At 43.8% G+C, this 12,311-nt stretch overlaps 1 protein-coding gene across 1 annotated transcript; it reads right to left on the bottom strand.

The window, feature by feature from the left end:
• Positions 1–4,098: 4,098 nt before the first annotated feature.
• LOC141201540 (uncharacterized) lies at positions 4,099–9,866 on the bottom strand. Its single transcript, XM_073663542.1, has 2 exons — positions 9,754–9,866; positions 4,099–5,526 (listed from the first exon to the last, which is right to left on the bottom strand). The coding sequence occupies exons 1-2, from the start codon at positions 9,818–9,820 to the stop codon at positions 4,154–4,156; spliced, it is 1,440 nt and encodes a 479-aa protein (XP_073519643.1). The 5' UTR covers positions 9,821–9,866; the 3' UTR covers positions 4,099–4,153.
• Positions 9,867–12,311: the final 2,445 nt, after the last annotated feature.

Raw genomic sequence — 12,311 nt, 5'->3', positions numbered from 1 at the left:
TCGGGTCAGATACAGCCGGTCACATGATGCGGTTGCCCGCAGGTCCTGGTGCCTCCTGACAGCGCATGCGCAACTACACTAGGCAGACCACAATACAGGACCTTACCGCGCATTGCATGTTGGATATGGCATCTGCCCGCCCCCGTTGATCAACGTTGCTAAGTCACTGCCAGGTCACTTCCGGTTCCGGAATAGACACGCTGCGCACACTGTGACTTCCTTTTCGGCGCCACATTCCTTCTTATACTTGGTTGTCTCCAAAGACCAACACCCCATGACGAAGGACGCTTCTGTCCGAAACGCGCGTCGGGGTATTCCCGTGATCCCTCCATTACATTCCACAATCAGGTATGTCAGTTCTCTGCTTAGTACTGTGTGCATTCATTGTTAAATTATATACCTTACAAAAATAATTTGGCACCTGGTACTTATTTATTTCAGTAGCAGTAACTTCTTTCCTTATATAGCCCCATAGACCATTGTGCGGCAGTGTATACTTCACCCCTAATATAGTTCTACAAAATATTGTGTGGAAGTATATACTATTTTTTCTGGCTCTGACATACTTGTTTATTCCACTTACTCAATTACGTAATTTTTGTGGGTTTGTAATATATCTTATCTATTGCAACTGTTATATCTATTGTGTCATGTTCTTTTTATTAGGTTGCAATTACATTTTTATATGGTAGGTTCTCATGTGTTTGTAGCACCACTTTGACAATTTTCCAATAAAGGTCTTTTATATATATTTTATATATATTTTGGTTTATGTCTTTTGTATATTGGACTGGACATTCGGTGGTTCTCCTTTTCTCCTGTGTTCTTAACCGAATGGTCTTCCATTTATTTTGGTCCACACAGTATATACAATCTATCAATTACTACTGGGTTGTTCATATTGACCTATGTGTCTCTATGATATATTCCCTATTTCATGTGGATATTCCTAAGTGTACTCCTGGATTGGAACATGGTAGTATGCATCTTTTCTCATTAAGACATACCACAGAAGAGTCCGCATAATCACGCAGCTAATACACCACCACAACGGGGAGACTAATGGACGATTAACGAGAGGGCATCGCAAAAACAGCTGAGAAAAATGACCAAGGAAAAAATAGCGACATAAAGCCCATAAACATTACTTAGATGTAAAAAAATATATAAATCTTTATTGAATATATCTTAGTTAAAAGTCAATTAGATTACATAAGGAGTAGTAAACACCAATGACCATGTACAGAAAAGAGAACGGACATATCACACAGCCAGCCCTTATGGCCCGACAATATTATCGATGATTAAATAAATATGCTCCAATCCATAACATAATATTCCCATCCATCTAGGGTAGTTTATAAGTCATTATTCCGTATGCAGATAAAATATATAGCTACCTTGGGTACAGGAAGCCAGGAGCGTACCAACGGCTGGGTGGTGTACATCTACCCCAACGCGTGTTTCGGCGAACCTTCGTCAGGGGGTATGTGTCAGTGTCAATGTGATCCCGTTTAAATGTGCCCACGCTAATCACCACGTGTGTAAAAAAACGGATGTCCATAGTCTGATCGATAGGTTTGAGGACCTTTGATGACGCATACCGCGTCATGATAGGTGGGGCGGCCCGCGGCGTCAGCATCACGTGGCACCCGCGTCACAGTCAGCTGACCGCGGCGCAGGTCCTCACGATGTAGCAACCTAGAAACAGAAGTTTTACAGCCGATTGTTTTGACTTCATCTTGAAGGGTTGATACACCAGAAATCTGTTCAGACCTCTCAAATTTACTATAGTTCTGAAAGTGCCATCCAGCTTCTTTATCAAGAAAAGGGGGGAATATAATGCCTTTCCTTATTCTTCTATGGGTACCTCCAAGAGGACCAAAAACTCTTCCCTCCAGGACTAACTATTGCTTGGAAGACCTTCGGAGAGGTGTCACCATGAAGGTTCGCAGGGGTGGAAGGATAGTCTGGAATTCCAATTTTAGGTCTGCTTCCACTATCCCTAGAATCCAGACATGGGATGATTTTTATTCGTACGCATGGAGGAAGAGGGAAAGCATTCCTCCTTCCGGGGGAATGACATCACTGGGAAGACTTCCTTCCCCCTGAAGGCGGCCCCCCAAACATGAAACCTTTTTTTTAGTTCTGACTTCCTATTTTCCCTGATCCCTAGGAGGTCTTTTCCGGCTGTATCTTCTATTCCAAAAGGTACTCCTGTATTCTGGGATAGACAAACTGGGGAATCCTTTCTTTTTATCTCCAGCTTTGTCCAAGATGTCATCCAGAACTTGACCAAAAAGAAAGCCCCCATCACATGGGATTGAACACAGTTTGGTCTTTGACTGGACATCCCCAGGCCAACTTTTTACCCATAGCGCCCTACGAGTGGCCATAAAGAGGCCCGCTAACCTGGCTGCCAGAATCACTGAGTCTGCTGAGGCATCTGCAATAAAAGCTGCTGCTCCCTGCATCAGCCAGGATCTTTTCCTTTGGGACATCATCCTTCGGTTGACCTTCTAGTTGTTGCAACCAGATAATCATAGATCTGGCTGTACAGGTCGCAGAGACCGCTGGCTTCAGGGCACCCACCGAGGACTCCCAGGTGTGTCTTAAGTAACCATCTGCCTTTCTATCCAGATGGTCTTTCAGAATACCCACATCCTCAAAAGGCAAGGTAGATTTTCTGGATGAATTGGCCACTGCTACGTCTAGCTTTGGGATCTTATTCCACGAGTCTTGTTTTGGCATCTTCTCTTAGAAGATGATGGTAGTGAAACCTTTCTCTTCGTTTTTCTCTCTTAATGAGAGCCTGAATCTTTTCATTAATTAGAAATATGCGCCTCTTTTTTTTTTGCTCTAATCCACAAAACATGAACTCTTGTATGGATTTGGGGGTCTTAGCATCCGAGATGCCCATGGTAGCTCTCACAGCCTTAATCAACCTATCTGCGACTTTTATAGGAAAGCATGGCCTACCCCCTGTATCACCATTAAAGAATGAAAAGGAACAAGAATCCAATCCACATTCACCTTCCGACTTTATAGATTCATCTAAATCAGGTGATAATTTTTTGGACCCCTTCCTTCCCTTTCTATTCCTTTTTTTATGAATAAGGGTCTCAAGGGAATTCTTAACTTGTGCCCTGATCACGGATCTCAAATCCATGAAGTTAGTGGATTCTTCACATGCGGTTTTCTGTATACAATCTGCACAGTCTTTTCTGCCACAAGTCAGGTAACTTATCCCTACAAAGGGTTCACTCCTTATTCTTTTGTGCCACATTTCTTAAGCCGTTCCTAGTAATTAGAGACAAGAAAAAGGGTCTTAATTACCATGGTGAAATTTCTCAAAGATCAGTCAGCATTCTGGAGTTTAATAAGGGTACCAGATTCAGAGGCTGGATAAAATCACACCATTATTCGTGGTTGGTGGTACTGTCACTTCTGCAACTCATGAGACTGCCATTGCTGCGTGAACTCTGATCCTGGCACTGCCGTTCCTCCATATCACGTGGGGAAGGAGAGCCAGAGAAAACCCACTCTTTTGGCAGTCAGGCGTGATTTTAAAAGAGGGACCAGCCACAGCAACTCCCGCACACCCTTGTGCATGCCTTCTTCAGACCACCTAGAAGTTAAATCCAACACTTCAGGTCAGAAGTCTCCGGCATGCTCGTCATCAGGACGCACCAATCCCAGGGCGTCCTGCACATGCGCAAGCCTGGGACATTGTTGGAGTAAGCAAGCATCCAAAAGGACTTCGGCGCTCGCATCTACATGAGCCCTCAAGTGACCAGCGGTGGCGCTTCCAGGACCCGACACCGGCAATATAGACAAGGAGCCTTTCTTCCAGGCAAGGCCTGGGTAAGTTTCTCCTTTAACTTTCCTCTCCTGACTCTTCAGCTTCAGGTTCCCTCATGGACAGGAAACCAAAATGATGCGGGGTAGAGGTGCAGCCCTCTTATTCAGTACGCTTCCTGTCCTTATTGGGTGAATTCCCTCTCTCGTATGGCGCTGGTCATGGGGAAAGGACAATTTTAGAAATTGTTCTGGTATTCAGTGAGATATTAATGACAATCTTACTTATCAAAGGGGGTGTACTCATTATTCTGAGCAATTTTATTAAAAATTTTAAAACACACAGTGTACATGATTACAGTTTCTTTCCTGTATGACTTCCCTCATGTCTAACAAGATACGATTTATTTACAAAAGATTTCCCACATAGTGAACATGAATACGGCTTCTCCCCAGTGTGACTTCTCTCGTGCATCACAAGACTTAATTTACCTGTGAAGGCCTTCCCACATTCCAAACATGAAAATGGCTTTTCTCCTGTATGAATTTTCTGATGTTTAATAAGATTCATTTTATCTGTAAAGCATTTTCCACATTCTGAACATGAATATGGCTTCTCTCCTGTGTGAGTTTTCTGATGTCTAATAAGAGTCTTTTTATCAATAAAGTATTTCCCACATACTGAACATGAAAATGTCTTTTCTCCTGTGTGAATTCTCTCATGTCTAACACATTTTGATTTCTCTGTAAAGCATTTCCCACATTCTGAACAGGAATATGGCTTCTCTCCTGTGTGAGTTTTCTGATGTCTAATAAGAGTCCTTTTATCATTAAAGCATTTCCCACATACTGAACATGAAAATGGTTTTTCTCCTGTGTGAATTCTCTGATGTATAATAAATCTTGATTTATCTGTAAAGCATTTCCCACATTCTGAACATGAATACAGCTTCTCCCCAGTGTGAATTCTCTTGTGCATCACAAGACTTAATTTACTTGTGAAGGTCTTCCCACATTCCGAACATGAAAATGTCTTTTCTCTTGTGTGAATTCTCTCATGTTTAACACAATTTGATTTATATGTAAAGCATTTCCCACATTCTGAACAGGAATACGGCTTCTCTCCTGTGTGAGTTTTCTGATGTCTAATAAGAGTCCCTTTATCTGTAAAGCATTTCCCACATACTGAACATGAAAATGGTTTTTCTCCTGTGTGAATTCTCTGATGTGTAATAAATCTTGATTTACATGTAAAGCATTTCCCACATTCTGAACATGAATACAGCTTCTCTCCTGTGTGAATTCTCTGATGTGTAATAAGATTCCCTTTATCTGTAAAGCATTTCCCACATTCTGAACATGAATATGGCTTCTCTCCTGTGTGAATTCTCTCATGTATAACAAATTTTGTTTTATTTGTAAAGCATTTCCCACATTCTGAACAGGAGTATGGCTTTTCTCCTTTGTGTTTTCTTTGTGTCTGAGCTGAGCTTTTAGTAAGTTGCTTGTCACACTGAAATCTTGAATCCACTTTGCCCCCTGGACTTTTGGTAATAATGTGAGATTGCTCAGGTGATGATTCCTCATGATTAGGACGATTATAAGAAGGTGAAGTGCTGTGAAGTCCAGGAGGAGCAGGAAGGGTGATGGGGTTTTCTCCATTAGAGTGCTCCCAGATATCTTCTTTTTTACAATTTAGTGATAAACCGTTATTCCCACAAGGATTTCCTATAAGGATGAAAGATAGAAAAAAAAAATCACATCTAATAATGAAGACCCTCGTCAGTGAAAGTACCGGTAATAAGGAGGACAACTACATGCCATCACATTAACACAATGGCGGGTAAAGTGAATGACACTTATAAACTGGTGACATTGGCACAAGTCAGGGGTGGCAGAGATTAGACAGAAAATAGACAGTTCTTAAAGGGAACCTGTCATCAGGATTTACCCCCTTAATGTACCACCAGTGCCATTTCACTCTCTCAAGCTTCCCATCATGCCCTCAGTGTAGAAAAGTGTCCTCTTATTCTTGTGTAATAAAGACTGATCAGGACGTTGTGTATATTATATGGGAACAATGAGGAATACTGTCACCATGTAACAATACATCGCTTATGGTTTATGGCGGCCAGGATTTGGTAACACAAAAATGTCTGAAAAGAAACAAAGTATTTATTGTAGAAAAGTCCTAAAAGAAAATGAAATAAATATATTGTTATTAGCTTGGATCAGTTGTATTACCGCAGTTACAGCGACCCTCCACCCCGGGACTGAACACTACACATTTCCCTGTACAGTCCCCTATGGGGTCCTCTGCCCTCCGCTGCCCCCTCAGATCGGTGGTCTCTTCCCCCGGCTTCCAGGACGGCCAGTGCAGTGGTATGGGGAGGGCAGTAATACGTCTACCCCACCCTCCCCTGCCTTTCCTGTGCTGTGACCTCTGGGGCAGCGCCACATCCTATTAATCTCCCAGCAGTCTGCGGGGCGTCACCAGTTACAGATGTATTCTGCACCTGCTTTCATTGCTCCTGTTTGTCTTTGGTAACCTTGTCTGGCTTCCATAATACCCCGGGATGACTTTGGCCTTCATCTACAGGACCATTCTTAGGGTATGTGCACACGATGCAGAAATGAAGCAGAAAATTTCTGCATCATTTCTGCATCTCCCTGGCAGAAAAAACGCATGCAGATTGTGCATGCGTTTTTCCTGCAGAATACATGCGAATTCACATGCGTTTCCACATGCATTTCTGCATGTGGATTGACAAGCGCTTTCCAGGCGATTTTAGCATCACCTGGAAATTGCTTGTGACAACTAGGTCACACTATATAAATCCATGCAAACAGCATGGATTTATATAGTGTGACTCGAGAGAGTGGTAAAAATAAAAAATAATGTATACTTTACCCTCCGATGGCCCCCGGTGTCCCGCTCAATCCGTTCTCCCTCGCCGGCAACTTTGAATTGAAAGACCTGCCGACATCAGCGTCACGTGACCCGTCACATGACTCTGACGTCAGCGCAGGTCCTTCACTGCAAAGTGCCGGGAACCAAGCAAGAGCGGTGCGCGGGCCGACAGAAGGTAAGTATACATTTATTTTTTATTTTATTCTTGTTTTACAGCTTTTTTAATGGTACCTGTGTGCGGATGAGACTCTCCTCTCCTCCACACCCGGGTACCATCCGCACATTAGAACGCACCAATTACGCAAGTACAGATGCAGTCTTGCGGAATTGGCGCGTTCTAATGCAAGTCAATGGCGGCAAAAACGCCGCGTTGACGCAAAATTAATTGACATGCTGCGGATTTTTGAGCGCAGCGTTTACGTTGCGGAAAAATCCGCATCATGGGCACAGCTCATGCGGATTTCAATTGGGGAACATTGCTGCCCTTCTACCATGCGTTTTTAATGCATTTCCGCGGCATTTACGCAACTGCAAAAACGCCGCGGAAACGCATTAAAAACGCATCGTGTGAGCTCAGCCTTACTCGGCTTCCTGATTCTGACCTCGTCCCGCTTCTTGATTGTCTAGTACCTGCCATCTTTGGGTCAGATCTGACATGTCGACCTTCTTCTGCCAGCTCGCTCTACCAGCCAGCACTACTATGTGGAGCAGCCCCGGTGTCTGTGCTGTAAGTCCAGATCACTGTACAGTGGTGAAAAGATGGAAGCCGGGAAACCTCTGGGACCGGCTGTATGGAGACTGTGTGTAAGAGCCTTATAATTAGGAACTGCCAGGTTTCCTCCATCGGTTCACCGTTACAGGAGGCAGATGGAGGACACAAGGAAGGGAGTCTATATATGATAACCGTATAGTCGCTTCTCAGTCTCAGGGTGGACGGTCGTTTTATCACTCAACTTGTGCAGCTCATGAGAGAAAAATTCTAAAAAATAACAGCAGAATAAAGATGATAAAGTAACAAGATGAGAAAAACAACTCATCCCCCACAAAAAAGCTCCTCATACAGCGAGGTCAGTAATGAGAAATAAACCATCAAGAATGGAAGAAACAATCCAACAGAGGCCGGACAGACATCTGTCTGAGATGGTGAGTCCTGCATTGAGCAGGGGGCTGGATACGGGGACCCTGGAGGTGGTCCCCTCCAACCAGAACATTCTAGGATTGTAAGTTGTTTGGTCATTTTATCTGTAAATCATTTCCCCCATTATCGGCCTTACAGATCCATTATTTTATTGATTTTTTTACTTTCTCGTCCTCTCATTTCCGGAGTCATAATGTTATTGGTCACTAAGCTGTGCAGTTCTTCTGCTATTCACCCTATAAATGTAAGAAAATACTGACAACTGGGCGTTACCATTGTTCCCCTACATTGTCCAATCAGTGCTGAGTGTCAGAAGTGTGGGGACACATGTATGGAGAACGGTGACACCCGGTTATCATGTCATTCATAAATGTCGGAGGAACGGCCGGGAATCTGAGCAGCAGTTTCTTTCTTTGGTAACAATTCTTGTTGGAAAAAGAATTTCATCCAATTTATTGGTAAAAAAAAAAAAATTAAATCTTTCGGAACCTGGATGAGGACGTCTTCTTACCTTCTTTTGGTAATTTATGTATTTTACTGTTGGAAAGAGAAATATTTATTCACGTTAGAGGCTCAGATGGTGGGACGATTCCTAGACGACATCTTGTTTGTCTGGAGAGACCGAGAGTGAAGATTCTTCTAAAGGGACGTCCCCAAAATCACAATGTGCTCTTATAATAAAGTACACCCTGGTTATTGTGAATATAACCCCTGTATAACATCTGGCCTCTCCTGCACATATCACCCCCTGAGTATGCCCCCCAGGATCTATATACCCAACAGTTGAAATTGTAACCAATACATACCGAGGAGCCACATGTTATATACTGGGGGGTGGGACAGGGCTGGATGTTATACACCGGGGGGACAACAGGGCCTGAAGGAGAAGCCAGAATGCAGTGATTAATGCGTGTGACCCAATACTATTCTCCATATAGTGAATCTCTCCATATTACAAGATTCACCATAAATGAGACGCTGACAGGGGATATAATCCGTGCATGGTGAAGGGCGCCCCCTCTGGGCAGTATCTAGTCTCCATGTTTATACGTTGATTGGACCAGGTCTCAAAACCCAACATGACTGTCAGATAACGACACCTCTAGATGCGGCCATCGCAGCTGTTTGTAGATACGAGCTCCTAATCCCTTTTATGATGAAGCAATTCTCCACCCGGCACAGAGGACTAAACATCGGTCATATACTGTCACCTACCTGGTTGCCTCCGCTTGCCTCCGACTGAGACCGGTGTTCTGGTCCTCCTACATCCAAGATGGCCTCCATAGTGGCAGAGGGACGACAGCAGTATGTCTGACCCACACCTCCATAGCACGGCACTTACTGACTTACCATAGGGGTCTTCATGCCACCGGGCGGCCGGCCTGGATGAGGAGGGACCAGAACGCCGGCCTCAGTGTAGGAGGCAGTGGGAGGCAAACAGAGGCGACAGGTAGGACGACTCTACATGTGACATGTGTCGTCACTCGTCAGCACCAGGCAGAGGCTGCTACATCACCGAGATCCATAGGACGGGGAGATTCATAACCTGGAGCACAAGCTCAGTCATTTATATGGCAGCACGGACTTGTGGAAGAAAAATATGGACGTAAAGGATGGAAGGAATATTATAGAAGGTAAAGGAAAACTAATATGTGCTTCCTAAATCATTAAGAAGAGGTGTGAAGGCGGCCCCGGTATTCATCGGACCACAGCCGAACTCTACAGGAGGAGCCGCGCCATCATCGGAAGCTTCTGCTGTGATGTGGACAGCGGATAAAGCTTCACTGCACCAGAGACTCCACACGATATCACACGCCGGTCATCATCATCATCATCATCATCATCATCATCATCATCATCACACGTCGGTCATCATCATCATCACACGCCGGTCATTATTACATACCTGTGAAAACATCTACCGGAATCTCCTCCTTCCCGTCACTCACACACGGCTGATCCCCCCTCGTCATCGCTTCTTCTTCTGTCTCATCCTTCACTTTATTCTTAGTCGGATCTTCCTCCTGATATATCAGATGTAACAATCAGCACAATACAAGAAACCACCAAAATCTGTGACATCCATGACCTCGATCAGAAATGTCCCCCCATTTACAGATCCGGTACAGGGCTCAGCACCGTCTACCTGATGACTCTCCGGGATGTTGTGATTCTCCTCTGGACAGTCCTGGGGATACAGAGGACGGAGACATCTCTCTGGTGGATTTCTCCTCCTGAATCCATCTGTAGGAAACACACAGTAACAGAATAGATTGTGTCATGTGTGACAAAGTTACTGGTAAAGTGATAGAGGGAAGATATATTTCACGGAGGCTATTAGCTTCTGTGAATTGAAACCATGAAATTTGCTCCAACATGTTATTTGCTTAAAGAGGTTAAACTTCCATGTTAAAAGGGAGTGTTTTTTGTGAATGATCATTGTGAAGGGTGGGAGGTCATTCACCATATCTCCATCTCAGATTGTGGTCTTTGGTTTAAATACAAGTCCTACTGAGGCATTCAGTGTTCAGTGTCTGGAGAAGCTAGCTCCAGAGAGGATCTTGTGTTTGTTTTTCCTGAACCAAGTGGAGTTGCTGAACTCTCAGCAGGTGGATCCCTGCTATCACAAAGACTGTGCTTTTCTGTTACCATTTTGCTTTGTTTCCTGTTTTGGCCAAAGGGCCGTGATTTATTTTATGGACTCAGTGTTGGTTTATGCTTCATTTTAATAAACCAACGAGAACTTTTTGGCCAAAGGGCCGTGATTTCTTTTATGGACTCAGTGTTGGTTTATGCTGCATCTTAATAAACCAACGAGAAGTTTTTAAAGAAACAGTGTACCTGTGTCTACCTCCGTGTGAGCGATCTACCACATGTTATGATGAAATCATGGGAGTAGTAGTAGGTAACCACAGAACAGACATGACAGCCTCCCCTCCTCACCCTGCTGATCGGCCCATATTGCGGTCGCCTCTTCTGCTCCATGTATAACCTCAACCTTAATATCAATCAGATCTTCACCCTAAAAAGAACAATGTAAGATGAGCTCAGGTCCCATCACATCATGGTCAGATGTTGTGGGGACTTCAGTGTCATCTACCTGATGATCCTCCGGGATGCTGTGATTCTCCTCTGGACAGTCCTGTGAATACAGAGGACGGGGACATCTCTCTGGTGGATTTCATGACCTGCCGTGTATCTGTCTATATATGAGATCCGTCTCTCAGAACCGGTAATTCTATGTTTATTAGTGATTAAAGACACATATTTATTTGATCATTTAAAATATAGATAAAAAAAATATATATATAAAAATAGTAAGTCATTCGGGGTAGGAGTCACATAAACAGAGCCACAGGGGTACTTAAATCCTCATGCCCTCAAAACAACGGTATATATAAAGTTTAACAGAGCAGTATCAAACAGCAGATGGGAGTAGTATGATATCAAAAAGTTAGTAATAAATGACACATAACCATCTACAAAAAACTGCCTGTAAACAGTGGGCGTTCAGAGCCGCACGCTAATCCCCATTGCTTACATGGGTAAGCCCCATCTGATTTGAATATGATTGCATTTTCAATATACCAGATCCTTAGATGGAGGGTGGTTTTACCTGTTAACCCTCTGTTTACAGGCAGTTTTTTGTAGATATTCCTGAACAGTAGGATGATTGTGTTGCGAGTACGATGCGACTTCTCTCACCTGTCTCGCATCTGTATGACATCCGCATCAAACGCGTTTATAACATCAGCTTTTACAGATGGTCATTCTCTGACATTTCAGGCTAATTTTCTAACTAATAAAACATTTTTTATAGATCTAGAAAGATAGAAATGAGTCAGTGAGATATATCATCAGTGCAGGGCGTGTGGAGCTGCTGTACATGGATTTAGCTAATAATTAAAGAATTTAATGTAAAAAAAGCAAAGGGGGAAAGCGGACAGCTGATGCTTATAGTCTGGGAAGCGGGTAATAAACATTAATATACATAGATCTTCCCAGGGGATTAATATTAACATCTGCATAAAAAAACTTCCATTTTTAATAACCAGAAAAGGCCGAGAGACGTCATCACATCCACCGGAGCCAACAAGAGTCTCCTCTCACCTGGTGATGTCAGAGGCCGGAGCTCCTCCATCATCACCTCCTGGTACCGATCCTGGTGTCCTTCTAGATACTCCCACTCCTCCATGGAGAGATAGACAGCGACGTCCTGACACCTTATAGGAACCTGACAACAACAACACCGTCATCACCCAGAATCCTCCAGTGCTGTTCTGTATAACGTCTCAGCAGTCAGCTCTCCGGTCATCACCCAGAATCCTCCAGTGCTGTCCTATATAATGTCCCAGCAGTCACCTCTCCGGTCATCACCCAGAATCCTCCAGTGCTGTCCTGTATAATGTCCCAGCAGTCACCTCTCCGGTCATCACCCAGAATCCTCCAGTGCTGTCCTGTATA

The sequence above is a fragment of the Phyllobates terribilis genome, unplaced genomic scaffold, assembly GCF_046119375.1.
Source record: "Phyllobates terribilis strain yellow unplaced genomic scaffold, ASM4611937v1 Scaffold_117__1_contigs__length_5270597, whole genome shotgun sequence".
NCBI classification, from domain to species: Eukaryota; Metazoa; Chordata; class Amphibia; order Anura; family Dendrobatidae; genus Phyllobates; species Phyllobates terribilis.
Note: the sequence above shows the minus strand (reverse complement) of the source record. Positions and strands in the feature narration are given on the sequence as shown.

Excerpts from the sequence above, each read along its gene's own strand:
- LOC141201540 (XM_073663542.1), bottom strand. The coding sequence starts at position 9,820 with ATGACGAGGGGGGATCAGCCGTGTGTGAGTGACGGGAAGGAGGAGATT. Across the intron at positions 5,527-9,753 it reads TCCGGTAGATGTTTTCACAG|GAAATCCTTGTGGGAATAAC; the intron begins GTATGTAATAAT and ends TCATCCTTATAG.